General features: G+C 36.9%; 1 protein-coding gene across 1 annotated transcript in view; it reads right to left on the minus strand.

Moving 5' to 3' along the window:
• The window catches only part of Cttnbp2 (cortactin binding protein 2), a 71,078-nt gene that overhangs the window by 3,716 nt on the left and 51,111 nt on the right, over window positions 1-16,251 (minus strand). Inside the window, exons 13-19 of the mRNA XM_048786032.1 lie at window positions 16,020-16,207; window positions 9,504-9,682; window positions 7,294-7,499; window positions 6,655-6,831; window positions 4,436-4,499; window positions 3,243-3,375; window positions 2,030-2,131 (exon numbers count right to left, since the gene is read on the minus strand). Coding sequence (XP_048641989.1) covers window positions 2,030-2,131; window positions 3,243-3,375; window positions 4,436-4,499; window positions 6,655-6,831; window positions 7,294-7,499; window positions 9,504-9,682; window positions 16,020-16,207 — 1,049 coding nt within the window. The remainder of the gene's footprint in view (window positions 1-2,029; window positions 2,132-3,242; window positions 3,376-4,435; window positions 4,500-6,654; window positions 6,832-7,293; window positions 7,500-9,503; window positions 9,683-16,019; window positions 16,208-16,251) is intronic.

A 16,251-nucleotide genomic window follows, 5' to 3' on the forward strand; every position in this document is an offset into this window, starting at 1 on the left:
AGTAAGGGGTTACATTGTGTTGCATAACGAGGACAAAGAAGTTACTTATTTTTGTTTTCTTACAGAGGCAGAGCTAGTCTTCTGGCCGTGAAGGAGAAAAAGCTTTCAACTAGCCCAAAGCTCTTACCTCAAAGGGGAGTTACTTCCTGATAACAGAAGAAACTGGGCATGGAACCAAGGAAGAAAGCTAGTTATCAGGAGGATAGAAAACGAATCCCGTCTGCAGCTTTCAGAAGGCTGCTGAATGAGTGTCCTTCGCCCTCTGCTGGCCAGATCTGAGAAAAACATCTAGCTATCAGGAAAGCGCCCCTCCAAGACTCTTCAGGGGGCAAAGGTGTTCCTCATTTCCCATCACACTGCACATTTACACAACCACACCATTCTTTTTACGAGCCCAGATGAGATGACCCATTTAAAAGAAAAATCACTCTTTCAAGACAAAATTGTTCTGAGCTGCCCACAGCTTAATCATTTTCAGAACTACTTGTTATGGACAGAACCTTATTGTAGTAATGCAATATGGTCATGTGACAGAGAAGAAAGGATACAAAAACATTTCGCCATCAGGCATTTAAATAACAGGAGTGAGTCTCTACCACACAACAATTTTATACAGGAAAGTGACAGCTCTATGGAGAAAGTGGCTCATCATTGTACTCACAGGCCCTTCCTGTGACTGTTCCACAAGGAGTCCTAAGAAATGAGCTCTTGTCTCCAATCAACCAAAGCTCAGGGCAGGCCATCATATATGGACAGCAAATCGAGATTCTAAAGATGACAAAGGGTGCTGAGGGTGCAGCTCAGTGGTAGAGCACTTGCCTACCATATGTGAAGTCCTGGGTTCAAGTCCCAGTACTGCACACATAGACACACAAAAGAGAAAGGGACAGACCCTGAGCAAAGTACTCTCCAACCAAAATGCTCAGTCAGTAATGACCTTAAATATTCTCTAAATTTCTAAACTGATCCTATTTTTAAGGGGGGGTAACATTAGGATACAGTGAGCTTAAAAACCCTATTCTTCTTCACAGGCCAACATGCTATGCATTTTATTAGAGACCCACCCCTGAAAATCCCCTCCTTCTTCCTTCAATGAACAGTTCATCCGGTTCCACATATCACCAGAACTGAAGTCTAATGAAGCAGTGGCTGTGCAGTCCAGGGCTGCCAGTGATCAGATAAGGATTTATAATTTAATAGTTACACTGTGCCCACTTTATAATCCTGCCCTCACACACACAGGTCTTTGTAAGCTGCCATGGGACTAGACAAGAACAGGATGTGATAGCAAATGACATGGTTGGGTGAACAAACCACACACTCCTAAGTGCCTCTATGAAATCTGCATCCTCATAAAATAATGAAAGGGTAAGAAGTAGTTTTATTGTTTACCCAGGAATACGTGCTGTACTGTCTCCTGCCACTTATTAACTAATCAATAATGGTCCAGTGCCACAGTTCTGAAAGCAATTTCAAGAGGTTAGTGCAATCTATCATAGTCTTGGCTCTACTTGTCACTCTGGTTTATTTTAAAAGGAAAGTTTCTCACTGAAGCATAATGCAGGTGATAAAAATTAAGATTTAAACATGTATAAGATCTTTATGCTATCACTTAGCCCTTTGCTGTAACTCGAATTTTCCAGAATGCAAGAAATCTTAGAAGTTCTTAAATGGAAAAAAAAAACATTTAAAAATAGAAAAACCAAGACAACAGAAATTAGTTTTAGTTTGGCATACAAGAATGAAAGCAAAGGGTGATCTTCTCAAATGACACCTCAAATACTGGACTGAAATTAGAATATCAAATAGAAGGAAAAAAGGAATGCTTTCTTATGTCATTACTTCAAGATACTATTCAAACAACAGTCTTTCCTATCTTGATAGGATAAACGGAAAAGTTCTCATTAACCAATTTCTCATTTCCTAGTTGTGATTTAAAAATAACTTTGTGATTCACACTGAAAAATTTATGAACTCAATTCTACAATAACTCTTTTGGGTCCCATTTTTGGGAGAAGGGGACACTCACCTTTTGTGACACTGGCATTCTTGTATTATTAACAATTGCTGAAAATGCAGGGTTGTTTCCTGAACTATCAAGCCTCCTTAAATCATCCCTGGAATCAGCAATCTTGAAGATAGAGAATTTATCAAGTCATGTCTCAACAGTTACACTCAAAGCACAGTTAAATATCATATCAGGAAACCCACAGAAGTACTGTCCTCTTATCCTGACCCTGGGGAGTTCCATACAACATGCCCCCCAAATCCTGCATTGTTCATATGAAAGATTTGAGGGCTGCATGTTAAACCAACACCAAGTACATGAGAAATATCCTGTAAGGGAAAAGAGTATTAAATAGGTCAAAAGAAGAGCAAAATAATTCTATAGGAAGACAAAGTCATTTGTCAAGTAAAGAAAGGGTAAAATTTGCCAGATTTTAATCATTACCTCATTTTTCTAATGGATAAGAATTTCAATTAATTTCCAGCAAAATTAAATAAAAGCCAATTCTACTTGGTCCTAGAGAGTATGAGTGTTCAAGTATAATAGTTGAGTCTTTCAATGGAACCTCTGCAAGTTATAACTATCTTCATAGGCTCTCTTCCAACTAAAAGGCATCTGTTAAGAAGTTTGGTCAAACTGTCTATAGATGACAGAGGCCAAGACAGGTTGAACTTGATGCTCTTTCCATATTTGGAAAGTTCACAGCTTAAAGACCATAATGATATGAATTATGTAGGTCAATTATTTTTTGTACAGGAATTGCTAAAATTCTGCATATAACCTGAATTTACTGTGAAACTTGTTATAATTCTGATACATGACTTATGTACCAAAATTAGAAATAAGGAATAGCTTGACGAAAGTCAAATTTATGATTTTATAAAAAGCTGACCAAATATGTTGGTGTGATTTGTGCTAATGCAGTTAAGATACAATTTAAACTTCAGGTCTTTGAGAAGAATGTTTGGAAAAAGAAAATTTTATATAAATATTTTGGAAAAATGTCTTTTCTAAGCAAAGTGAGGAATAGTTTCACTTAGAGCAATAACTATACTCTTCAATAAACAATTTCTTTTACGAAACAAGTATTATCATGTGGCTCCAAGTGTCCTTCCCCCATATTTGTTATTGGTGCATTATAATTATACAAATTGATGGAATTCAAGGGTCCCTTTATAAAGGTAGGTTTTTCTGCTATTTCCAGTCACTGATGTCACCTATTTGGACTACTTACCTTGCTTATATCAGATTCAGATTTGCTGGAACACATACTCTGAAGTTCTTTGACGAGATCTGCTTCATCATCTGAACCCAGAGAGAGTCTCTGATCCAAAGTCAAGGTTAATGACAGATCATTCTCCAAGGACCTAATGCAAAATTTCAGAAATGAATTTCTCATGTGAGAACAATAACCCAATCCCCAATATGGAAATCTAGGCACTGGTACCTTTTTTGGGGATTTGGTGTGGGATAGGGAAAGACTTTTTATTATCCTTTCAAGTGTTTCATAAGTGTCATTTAACGCAACAACCCACTTCCATACCCTGAAAGATTAGAACACTTCAGTAATAAATCTCCACAGGATTTTAACTCCTACTCAAAATTCTTTATAGAATAAAATTTTATTCAACAAAGACATCTACTTGGACCGACAACATTCCAACCTTTCTCTCCCCTTTTTTCTTTTCTTTCAAACCAGATAAAATAAAGATGCTAAGAAGTACCATGTTACGACAGACAATATGATACAGTGGAACAAATATAAAACTTGGCTCTGAGGCAGGATTTCCTTTTTCCCTTTGCCCCTTAATTTCTGAGTTTCCTTCTCTATAAGAAATCCTTACACCTATTTCATAGGATTATTGCAGAAATTATGTAGGTGGTGGTATGTGATGGAACTAATGGTTGGTACATGACTCTCTAGGCTCCTATGAGACCTAATGCAAACTGCCCCAAATTTTCTAGTCTGAGTGACTCAATCGTCCTTAACATCTCAATCTATAAGCTGAAATCGGCAACAGTTCCCTAGGGACAACATAAAAATAGTTGAAATTATCACTATAAACAGATAACTTAAAGGTACATAAGTCATGCTATGTTGTATAAATCTGAAAATAAAAAAAAAATCATCTAAACACTAACCAAAAGTTTATAAATGCAGGAGTTTACCATATATTTGTCAAATGCATTAGCAATGATCAAGTTTGATGAAAATGAAGTCTAATATTTCTAGCCTTATTTAAAAGCAAAATATTAACATAAAATTAAATGTTTATTACACTTAATATAAATATTTTTTAGATTTCATTCATTATATTTCAATTTAATGCCAGTATTAGAACATCTATTTCATCATATTAATAGCTTAATAGTTGCACAGACTGATTTATCTCTTAGCTACAAGTTAAATCTGAAAGGAGAACTTACTTCTGCTTTGACGGACAAGCACTCCTGTTACAATTCAACTGCGATATAGTCTTACTTTTTATACCTGTTAAAAAAATTATAATCATTTTCAATAGAATGGATCATCCCTGTGCATACTGAACTCTATATTTAAAAGAAACAGACTCTGGACCCTGCAATACTTTAATACTGTTGTTGGACTAACATCTACCTTGTGAGAATCCCCCAGGAACAGCCTCCTATGTAACACTGCCACAAGGCCAGGGAATAACCAACGTCCTGATGTACAGTGATGACTGAACTCAGCAAAAGAGTACCATCTGGAGCTCAATTCAGGAATACTGAACTTCACTTTTATCAGGGCCTCCTCTTTTCACTAGTCTACATTTCTTTATTTTCAAAGAATCAAAAGAAAAATTTACCATCTGCTACTGAATGCTCCTTTTCTCTACCCTTGTCTGTTTTCCAGCATCACTGACTCTGTAATCAAGTGCAGTGTTGGATGTGTGGGCGTGTTCATGTGCTACAGTACATGTGGCATTAGCAATGTACTCGTAGAAATTTCATTTTTAATAGTTATGCATCATTTAGGAAATAGGAACAGCATACAAAGAAGCATGGAAATTATAATGATGTTTTTCAAACTGCAAACTGATATACTGAAGAACAGAAAACAGTCTGTACTGCATGCATAAATTTGATTTGTATCAGTTATATATACTTAAGCCAACACATAGGTCTATGGATATTGGACATGATTGATACAAGATATATCTGACTGGCCTATAATCAAAAACATTGGAGAAACACTGTTAAACCATTTTAAATGCCACTAAAATATCTGTTTCTGTAATGTTCACTCCAAATTTATAAACACACTTGAGCATTTAGTTGCTTCTCAATGAATTCTAAAATTGTATGAATATTGCTCCACAAAATATTCCCTACAGAATGTCTTTGAAAAATAAATTGAATTTAACATATTCTCATTAAAAGTAGATCATCAAAGACAATTATGTACTAGTTTATTTGCTCATATTTTTTCATTATCTGAAAGTACTGACTAGTGGCTTTCCCCGAATTACTTTTTTTTTTTTTGAGATAGGGGTCCCTGTGTTGCCCAGGCTTGCTTCAAACTCTTGATTCTCCCATTCGTCTGCCTTAGCCTCACACATGGCTGGAAATACAGGCACCCCTACTTACTAAAGAAATACCCAGGCTTGGACTCTGCCCTTGGAAAGCCTGTGCCAACATCATCTGCCTCTCTGTTTTAGGTAAGAAAGGAAATAAGCTGTGTCTTTACCAAGTTTTATGAATGTCCATAGTGATCTGCATGTAAAGGATTCATGTTGTAGTGTTATATTTTGTTTTTTTGGTGGTGTTAGGGATCCAACTAAAGCCCTCCAACATAGTAGGCAAGTGCTCTCCCACTGAGCTACATCCCCTGTCCATGTGGTATTTCAACAATTGTGTCAAAACTCAACTCAACTGTGCTAATCCTATATCCAATGTAATAACTGTAAAATAAAGTCTCATTAAAAGATAACAAACTCTTGGCTCATGAATTATGTATGTACTTGGTAAAATTAGCTTAGATTTGATGTCTGCCAAAGTCAGCATCAGTAAATATGGTAGTTTTATTAATCTTTCAAAGAAGTTTTCATGTTTCAAAAAATATCATTTGACATCAGCTGGGCATAGTGGTGAAAGCTTTTAACCTCAGTTACTCAGGAGGCTGAGGCAAGAGGATTACAAGCTTAAGGCAAGCCTGGGTAACCGAGCAAGATCTTGTCTCCAAATTAAAATAAAACTGATTCACTCATAAGGGCCTTATATCGGTATAAAATACACCTCTACACATATTACACATATTGTTAAAATGTAAGATTGGCAAAGTAATGATATATAAAAAGAGTGAAATATGCCAAAGTGTAATGATCTTATTACATTAATTGTGGATACTACAAAAAAAAAAAAAAACCAACTTAATTTCAATAAAGACCATTGACAAGGTAAATAAAACTTCAAGCATGAAAAGATTATTTTTCAGGTAGAGGGCTCCCATAGACTTTTGGAAATATAGCTATTAAATTTTCTGTGTAGTCTATGGAAACACGCATTAAAGTACTCAGGTATTTTTCTTTGTGGTATGCACAGTGATAAAAATTAAAGCCCATTTGCATCCATAAACTGGATCATGAGGGCCCAACTTCCTTTGAGCAGCAGACCTACCCACTTACCTTCATGGCTCAGGTCTGGCTTATTCCAGGAGGATGAGGAGAAGCGGCCAGGCTTCTTGCGAGGACTGGTGTTCACTTTTCTCCAGGAACTGCTCTCTCCTTTTTTCTTGCTGTAACTTGAAACTATGGACAAAGGGAAGCTTCCTCCTTTGAAATCAGCTGTATGCTGGTCTAGCTCTGCAACAACAAATTCCAGTTTGCCAAAGGGAAGGTAGTGATGATGAAGTTTCATAGGATAAAGCAAATTCCACCTCCAATTCTCAGAGAGGGACTCTTGGAAAAATCACAGTTCTGCTTAATTCCCAAGTTGGGTCTTTGTGGACTGGTGCACATCTTACTTGGAGTTCTAGGATTCCAACATGAGCCAGTAATTGAAAACAGAGTTCTGACTAGCTTAGATGTCCATCAATAAAAAAATGAAGAAAAATATATACACAATGACTTTTATTCAGCCATTATGAAGAATGAAATTATATCATTTGCAATGTACTTATTAAAAAGAGAGTTCTGGAGCAATGTTATGAAGTGCCTATTAATTTCTTTTCTTACAAAAAGACAAAAAAGAAATCCTTAAAAACAAATTCCAACAAGTATTATATGAGGGTGAATTTCCTCTCTTCCCTGCAGGAACACACATACCTGCCCTGGGGAGGGGACAGCCACGCAGAACAGCTTTGTTAAGCAAGATGCTGAGAGCAGCTTTAACCACAGCCTGCTGTCCTTGGCTAGGGTGCTTTTTAGCAGCAGTCTGCCCAAGGCCAGGCTGTCTTTTCACAGAGGCTCTTGATAGTATTGCTTCTTGAACTCTGGGTGCGATGATAGCATTCCACAGCTTAGACATCCACCTTGCAAGAGAGATTGATTCACCAGTTAGCATCAGGCCTCTCACCAATTACTCACAACTCCACAAAGGACAGGTGTGAAGACCACGGAGAAAAAACAAATGCTTCCATAGATTTGCTACCTTATCTGGGTAGATTTGGAATAAGTGAAATTACTCAATTTGGACTCAAAAATTCATTTCAATAAAAGAAATTCTTTAACATCTTTCTCTGAATCCTGAAATCGATGTCTGAGTGTTTTGTCTGAATAAATGAACAAATAAACACATGGAAAGAATTTAAATAGTGAAGGAATCTGGAAAATGAAGATTTTCTGAAAGTTCCTACCTAAATAGTTTAAACTTATTTGCTACCTATTTTTAATAAGACACACAATACTGTATCTGAATATTTCTGAAGTTGGGATCAATTTTTTAATCACTGGCAAATTAAATCTGTCTACCCTAAGGAAAGGGCTCATGGTTGCAGATAGGAGGACTCAGCACTGCAGAGAGAGGACAGGGTCAACAAGCCATGGCCTCTGGTGGACTCTATGCACCCACAGCTGTAAGCCACAGGAGTTTAGCCCAAATTTGAAGCACTTGATGCCACACAAAATTCCTTCAAAAGACATTGTACTTTGTTGTAGCACTAAAAAAAAAAAAAAAAAAAAAAAACATTTAAATAATTAAAGATGGGAAAGTCTGCAAAGATATCAGATATTGGCAGGAAAGTTTTAAGTATTGTGAGGTATTAAGCATTAACCTAATGTGAGTTTCTCTGTTAATGTCTAGTGATGCATAATGCAAGGAAAAAAATAAAACTACAATAGGGAATAGAAATGAAAATTCTGGTATTCTACAATAGGAGTCTTACTTCTAAAAGCATTTAAACACACATAGAACATAAGCTTTATGTGTTTGTTTGTTTTCATTCATTTTTTTTTTCTTAAAGGCAGCTCCTTAACATGGCTATGGGGAAACAACTGACCCTGGCATTTCTGCACAGCCTGTATTAGCTCTTGCCAGCATTCTTCTTTGGAAGACTGAAGGTTAAAGGTCCACACCTGTGATGCAAATCCAGTATTACCTGGGCCACCAAGATCACCCTGTGGCACTTGAGAGCTAAGTGGAAAGAACCTATGTAGGTAAAGTTCTTTGTTTCCGGTCCAGAAACCATGGCAGGGAAATGCCCCAGCTTGCAAACAGGCCAACAGGGTAAAAACCTCAGCATCTCCTACAGTTCATGTCAAACACTATCCTCTGTATGGGTAGTTTCTGAAACTTAGTTTCTAAGACTCTTGAGGTTAAAAAAAATTTTTTTTTACTTAATTGTGAGAGATATGAAAGCAGCAGTCCCAATATCCATAAATGCATTTGTTTTACAGTAAGAACATGCTGTTTAACATTTCTTCCTTTCCCTGAAGTTAGCTGTTATTAATTTGGTGGTTTATCCTCCAAGAAGGAAAATATTATTTGCCGCCTCTGCTTTCTAAAACAGATTTCTGCCCAGGATGACAGAAAATTCAAGAACAAATCCTGTAGTTAATCACAGGATCCTCACTAAGCCACACAGTGACAAACTTCCCTCCTTAACACTTGTTTTTGATTTTCTAATTCATTGACTTTATTGTATGTATGTCTCCTAAGTTGCTTCAAATGAAAACATGGTAAGTGCATAGTATTAATAAAGGAGGAAGTTTTTCAACTTATCAATGGACTGCTGGTAGTGGTTTTGTTTTTGCAGGGGTTGAGGGCATAAAAGTGCTCCACATGGGACCTTGCCCAGGACACCACACAGCAAGCCAAACATGGTTATGACGAGAATTTTGTGATAGAGGAAAAACTGCTACCTAGTTTTTAGCAAAAATAGTTATCTTAGTAACTACATGAGAAGCCCTGGTCACCATGTACATTCTGTGTTAAAGACAGAAGGGGGCATAGCAGTTTGGTCAACATTTTCACTATCTGACATCCAAAATGTGCTAATGTCCTATTTTAAGTAGGAAAATAAGGAGAACACACTTACTTCACTGTTGCTTGGGCATGTCCCGGGACTACAGGACAAGACAGGAAATACTTTGGTCCTAGAAGTGCTTCAGGTGTGCCCAAGCGGGCCAGGCAGGAGTTGAGCTGTCGCCAGACAGACAGAGCCCAGTCAACGGTTCTGCACACAGGATCACAGGGTAAAGGCACCTGACCTCTGAACTAGAAAGAGGGATGGACACAGAGGCTTGGCTTAGAACAATGCTTATTTTCCCTTTGCTTTTAAAAGTCCAAAAATAAAAATGTAAGTATTTGAAATGATGAAACAAAAATCTAGCTGAATCTGACTTTACCTTTGCCTGGAGTGGTTGAAGGAGAGAAAGCTTAAAATACACGATTCGGTATATTCACACATTAGAGTGATAAAAGCTTTTCTCATTTAATTCTTTGCAAGCCTAAAGAAGGCATTTTCACTCCATTTTACACATCAGAAGAATGAGACAGAAGGAAATAATAACTTGCCCAAGGTCATAAAGGTAATAGTTGACAAGGCGAGAGCTATAGCTTATTTATTTTTACGTTAAAGCATAACTGACAAATAAAAAGTATAATTACAGTATACAACATGATGTTTTTATAAATGTATTCATTGTGAAATAATTAAGTCAAGCAACTTAACATATTCCTTACTTTATATCATACCACTTTTTTTTTTTTTTTTTTTTTTTTACAGTGGGAACATTTAAGACCTACTGACCAGCAATTTTCTACTATACATTATTAACTATATATAGCTCATTTTTAGAAGAATAACAACATTTGAATACAGCATTTGGCTGAAATAATAAAGAGTACTCACATTTAAAATAATGTTAGTAATAATGATCAGACTAAATAACACCTTTTTCTTCTTCAATTCAAGTTTAACATTCTGATGATCTCTGTTCAAGCTTTATCTCTGGGGTCAGTCAGGAAAGAGGAAGAGATTTGGCTGTGTGGGCAGCTGGCAGAGGAAGAGGGGTCTCCCAACTGCCTCGTCAAGACCACACGCTAAGTAAGGGAGAGCAGGGCAGAGCTCTTGGTTTTAATAGAGTCCCCATGGAATCATTATTTTTTCCAGGAAGATTGTTTCTTAATGACTATCCATGAACTACTTCCAAAGAACTGTTAGGTAGCCTGATGGAGAAAGACATTTCATAATTCCCAAAGGTGGATGAAATCTGCATACCCTGAGGTCCTGAAAAACAGGTGGGCACCCCTTCCCTCTGAAGTACAAATTTTGTTTACATGAAATTTCTCATTCTGCAAGTTGGTTGTTTTATGGTAACAGTGGTTATTATGTGACAGAACATTAGAAGCTGGTGTCTATCCAATAAATAGAACTTCCAGTACTACATGTTTTATTTCCTTAATTTTATTACTTTAGCATAAATACGATTTCATAGAGATGCTTAGAGGCCTTTGTATTTATTGTATGTCTACTATGTATAGCACTAATTACACTGTGAAGAGGAAAAAAAAAACATTGAAACATGCTGGTTTTAAATTGTTGCTGAGGATTGAACCCAGGACCACATGCATGCTAACATGTCTTCTACCACTTGGGCACAGGGCAAAGTGTGTGTCCTTTATAACTACAGAGGAGGACAAAAGAAAAGATGTGTCCTGGGACTCTGGAACTCAGAGCCAGCTCCAGGGGACGGGAGGTCTGAAGAAGGTTCACAAGTGTCTTTCTATGGTTAAACTTTAACATCTGTAAAATGAAAATGTTGGTACACAATATCCTCAAGATCCCTTCCAAACTGACAATCTTTAAGTACAGATACAAGTCGCTAGGGTAATTTACAAGGATTAAGTCAATAAATAACTGCAGGTCAGGGAAAACAAGGAGATTCAGTGGGACTTCAACTGATCTCCCAGGATGTGAGAGACACTTGGTTGGTGAGGGTAGGTAAGAAAGAGCATCCCAGACATGGATGGAGAGGTAACAGGGGTAGAGGGATACAAATAGATGCTGATGTTTGCATATAATAAAAGGGGTGGAAAATGAGAAGCTTGCACAGGTAAATCACCTCAGTAACTGTTACTGATTCAAGTACTGGATCTGATCCCTCTGCCCAGCACATCATCAAAGGAAGAAGTCACTGCACCACTGTCTTCCAGTTCCTAACACAACATGCTCTTCTCCCTTATGTTCGTGATTTCTTGCAACTGCTGTTGCTTCTGCCTGTACCCCTTCCCCACTATTCTCAGCTGATCCTTTCCCACTAAAAGGCCCTCCTTCCCATCATTCCTAAAATAAATACTCTTCCATGGTCCTACCCTATTTTCTATAGCAGTACCCCCTCATCTGTTTTTGTCACAGAGCTTATCAGTCACCTGTTCCCTGAAACTAGCATGATGTCTGTGTTGTGCCTATGAAGCCACAGAGAATCAGAATTGAGAATACAGTATAATCTGATGTCATATCAAATTCATGGCCCTGCTTCTCAGGAAGAGACAAGGCTTAATTAGGTGACTGTAGTCCAGTAGTAAATAACAAAAGTGGGGTTATACTCAAATCTAGCCTGTGAATTAGATTATCTGTCCACTGAACCCACCCCACTGACAGAACATTAGAAGCTGGTGTCTATCCAATAAATAGACACTATGTCCATAATGCTGGTGGAAGGGACTCTTCTGGCTCCTCCTGGTACTGAGATAAATCTGATCCCTGGTCATGAGTCCTCACCAAACTGTCTTGCTGATACACAATGTCAGCCAGTCAAGAAAATAACCCTACATGGAGAAATAACCCAAGTTTATTGAGATGGTGACATTTTTATCCTCATGAATATTCAGAATTAAATATCATAATATCTATGTTGTTGCTATTTTCTGGGTAAGAGATAATCATATATTTGGTGTTTTCAAGAACTTCTTTATTTTAATGTTACATATTAGGATGGTCTCATATTACCACTTTAAAATGGTAACTGAGTTATTGATTCAGCATGTCATTTCTAAGTTAAAAGGGATAAGAGAATCTCACTAAGTTTATATAAACAGTACAAGAAGTAGGAAAACACTTAAATTGCTGGATTTAAAAATTTAATTTTCTGGCTTTAAAAGAGTTAATTAAGTACTTAGGAAGATTTATTAAAAGTTCTTAAAAAGAGAGATTAAAATATATTTAAGTTTTAAAGGCTAATTAAGTAATTTCCTGGAATTTAATTGACTAAATATAAATGCTCCTTTAAAGGTGATTATTAAATCCTGCTAGCTTTAACACATAAAAATAAAACTAGAATAAGAACAGAAAAGCTTGAGGAAAAGCTGGATATTTGGATGTGTCTTTTTAAAAAAATAGCATTTAAATAATCTTTCCCAATAAAAACTATCCAACAAGGCTCTCACCCCAGATGATGGCTCCTTTTTATAGGCCTGTCTTTCCATGAGAATGTGAACTCCAGAAGGGTGGGGAGGATGCCCTGACACACCCTACAGTTCTGGGTCAGGGGTGAATGTCTACTGAGTAAGTTGGGAGCACTGTTCAGATGCACCTCCAAATAGCTGTCCATGGTTATGCTTATCACAATGTATTCTGATCAGTTTCCACAGCTAAAGGTCCATCAACCCTGTTACTGGGTCTTTCTTAGTCTGCCAAAGAGTGAGGACTTAAGGGAAAAAAAAAAAAAAAAACCGCTAAGCTTGACTGACTTCATGAATAGGCAAGAAGTTCTAAGTCTGGATGACTGGATCAGAAGGGGAAACTGGAAGTCAGTTTGAAGCAGGCAGGACGCATTTGCTCTGGTTATACGTGAGCTTGAGGTAGATGCTAGCACATCCTTTTGAACCTGATGACATGAAACAAACATGAAACAGAACAATATGCACTCTAGAAAGAAACTTGAATGAATTCTTAAACATCAGTTCTGGAAGAAATCATCCTTTGCATGTATACAGAGTACCTCACAGGGCCTTGCAGATAACAGGTGTTCAGAATAGGTTTTCGAATTAATGAAACAGGAATGACATTAAATATTTCCTATTTTGGGTAAGTGATGATGGTGTATCTGAATCTGTGGCATGCTCACCTTGCATTATACTTCAAAATGTTTTTTAAAAACTTCCTAAAAGAAAGGTCTCAGCTAAAATGCTAACATCACCAAAATGTACAGAGCTCTGTAGACATAAAGAAATTTGTTTTCAAAACTTAAAATGTGCAAATTTTAAATAATACTGTATAACACATTTGATTTAATGGGAGCAATTCTTTCTAGAACTATGTTTGATAAAACCAAGTCCTTTGTTGGTGGTATAGAGGGTTCGCAAAAGGACAAAGATTTATTTACTATTAGGAGGAATATTCCTCAATCATTTAGATGTCAGATATAGTAATTAACATTCATCTTATAAGAAAGGAGATTCATGTAAATCTTCCTTTACTACATATTAGGATATTGAGAGTGGTGACAACTGTGAACACTGGTATGTCATCTACATGTAGGAAATAAAGAAATAATTTAGCCAAGAAAAAACAAGAGTTGTTCAGTGATAGTACCAGCTCCCCTAAATTGATATCCCCATGTTACATAAGGCTTTGTTACAATAACTTCCTTCTCTTCAAAAGAGAAATAATCATTATAAATCCCCTACTTTCTCTGATATCCTTCCAGCAAGAATTCTGAGTTCAGCATTATAATTAAAGATAGCTAAATATTAACTTTCCACTAGAAAGGTATGATTATTTTTTATTAAACACTAGTAGGAAGCCTAGTATTATACTGAAAGATCTATTTTCTTGTATCATTTAAAGAATTAAAAAAAAAAACTATAATCAAGTGCCAGTGTGCTTTTAAATGACTACAAGAATTAGGGTTTTGGATGCTACAAGATTTCTGATATTTGGTGGTCCCACTGTGCATTTACCCCAGGGGATCCATTTTATTTACCTACATTGAAGTGATTCTGGATAAATGAAAGGCATTATCCTCCCTGCTTCTATTCTCTATAATACACCCCACTCTCAAACACAATACAAAAGAGTAGAGCTCCATTTCAAACTGTCAGAAAGCTAGGGGAAGAGGGTACCAATTCTACAGAAGAAAACTGGCATCTTTTGTGATTATGTGATTGACTTTGGTGATAAGATTTAAGTATTAACAATTATAAAGTTAAGGGAAGCATCAGTGATTTGAAAGGCTACTTCCCTACTTGGTCTTTACCCCACTCTTCTTCCTACTCGTTGAGGTCCTACAATGGCGGTGCTTTGGCCAAGAGAACGTATTTAAAACCAGACAATTAACATTAGTGTAATTTGGGGTATATTTCTCTGATTAAATTCAGAATTTCAGATATTAATTCAAATCAGACTGTGGCAGACAGTGTCCACTAAATTACCAACAGCCACTCCCATTCCGTACTCTTCTGTACCCCTCTGCATGCACACTGACCCACTCTAATATAACAGAAACAGACTTTTGTTCAAGTACTTGATGGAGAGCTTGAGTCTTTGAAAGGTAGCTCTTGGCATGGTGTAGGACCGAGGGGGTGGGAAAGAAAGCACTTGAAACATTAAAGAGAAGTCTTAGGTTTCTGGGAGTTTCTGAAAAGATACTTTCCTCTCTGGTAAGAAGGAAAACAAGGAAGCTCTTTATTATTCACTGTATTCCACTTTCTGCCTTTGAACCTGCTGCAGTGAAGGCTAAAGTCCTGTGGACGAGCTTCAGTCTTGAAAGGATGGTTTTGAGACACCCTCCCCCCCAATCCAGGCCCTGATGCTTTGGGGATGCTTAACACCTACCACAAGCCACCTGCTTACATGAGGGGGTTCTGATATGTGCAGCTTAAAATAACATACTGATAAAATTATGACACTGTCCTCCAAATGGTCCATGGTGCAATAGTAAATGAGAAAATCACACTAAATTGAGCTTCATTGCTTCAAATCTTCCCTGAAACTCAGTTATTGGTCCAATTTAAGACAATTAAGTTGAAGAATGTGTTATTTTCAATCAACACAGCATTATTTTTATTTGGGAGACTATAATACTTATTATTCTTTGAAAAAAAAATCACTAGTAGTTATTACTACTATTCCTGAAAATGTGTCAAAAGATAGAGAATTTTTACTTTTCATTTGTTTACCACAGAACAGGATAAGGATAATAATCCTATATTAAATCTTATCCTAATGGACGGAAAATGTTTGGAAGGCTCATAGGAAGCAGTGAGTTTTCCTTAAGAAGAGTGATTAACTTTCCAGTCTCTACAGCATTTATACTTGGTGAGATTCCTTGAGAAAATTTAATTACAGTAAAATATATTAACCTTTTCTTATACTTAATATGCTCCAAAGACTGCTATGTGTTTTCCATGTACTATCTACCACTAACAACAGTAAAATCTTTTTACATTTTCTTATTCTTAATATAGTCCAGAAACTGTTATGAGTTCTACATTCATTATCTTATTTTTCCCCTGAATTTCCACAGATTGCTTCTGCCTGAGGCCACACAATAAGAGGAACTCCAGCCTGAATCTCCTCCCGAACCAGGATGCAGCTGCTGTTTGTTACCTTATTCACGACTTTCCTTCTCAAGAACCTCTGTAGCAGTCCTTGCATGGGCTCACAATCCCATCGCAGCTGAACCCAGCGGAAATGTTGTTGTACCAGCAAATCGGAGCCCTGGAGACAGGCCTTGGCAATGGTTCCCATCAGAAAGCAGTTCTCATGAAAGTAATAACATTCAGACATTCCATTTCCTAAAACAAGCCAAAAGCCATGGTCCAGTCTCAGCAAGTCACAG

This window comes from Marmota marmota, unplaced genomic scaffold (assembly GCF_001458135.2).
Source record: "Marmota marmota marmota unplaced genomic scaffold, marMar, whole genome shotgun sequence".
NCBI classification, from domain to species: domain Eukaryota; kingdom Metazoa; phylum Chordata; class Mammalia; order Rodentia; family Sciuridae; genus Marmota; species Marmota marmota.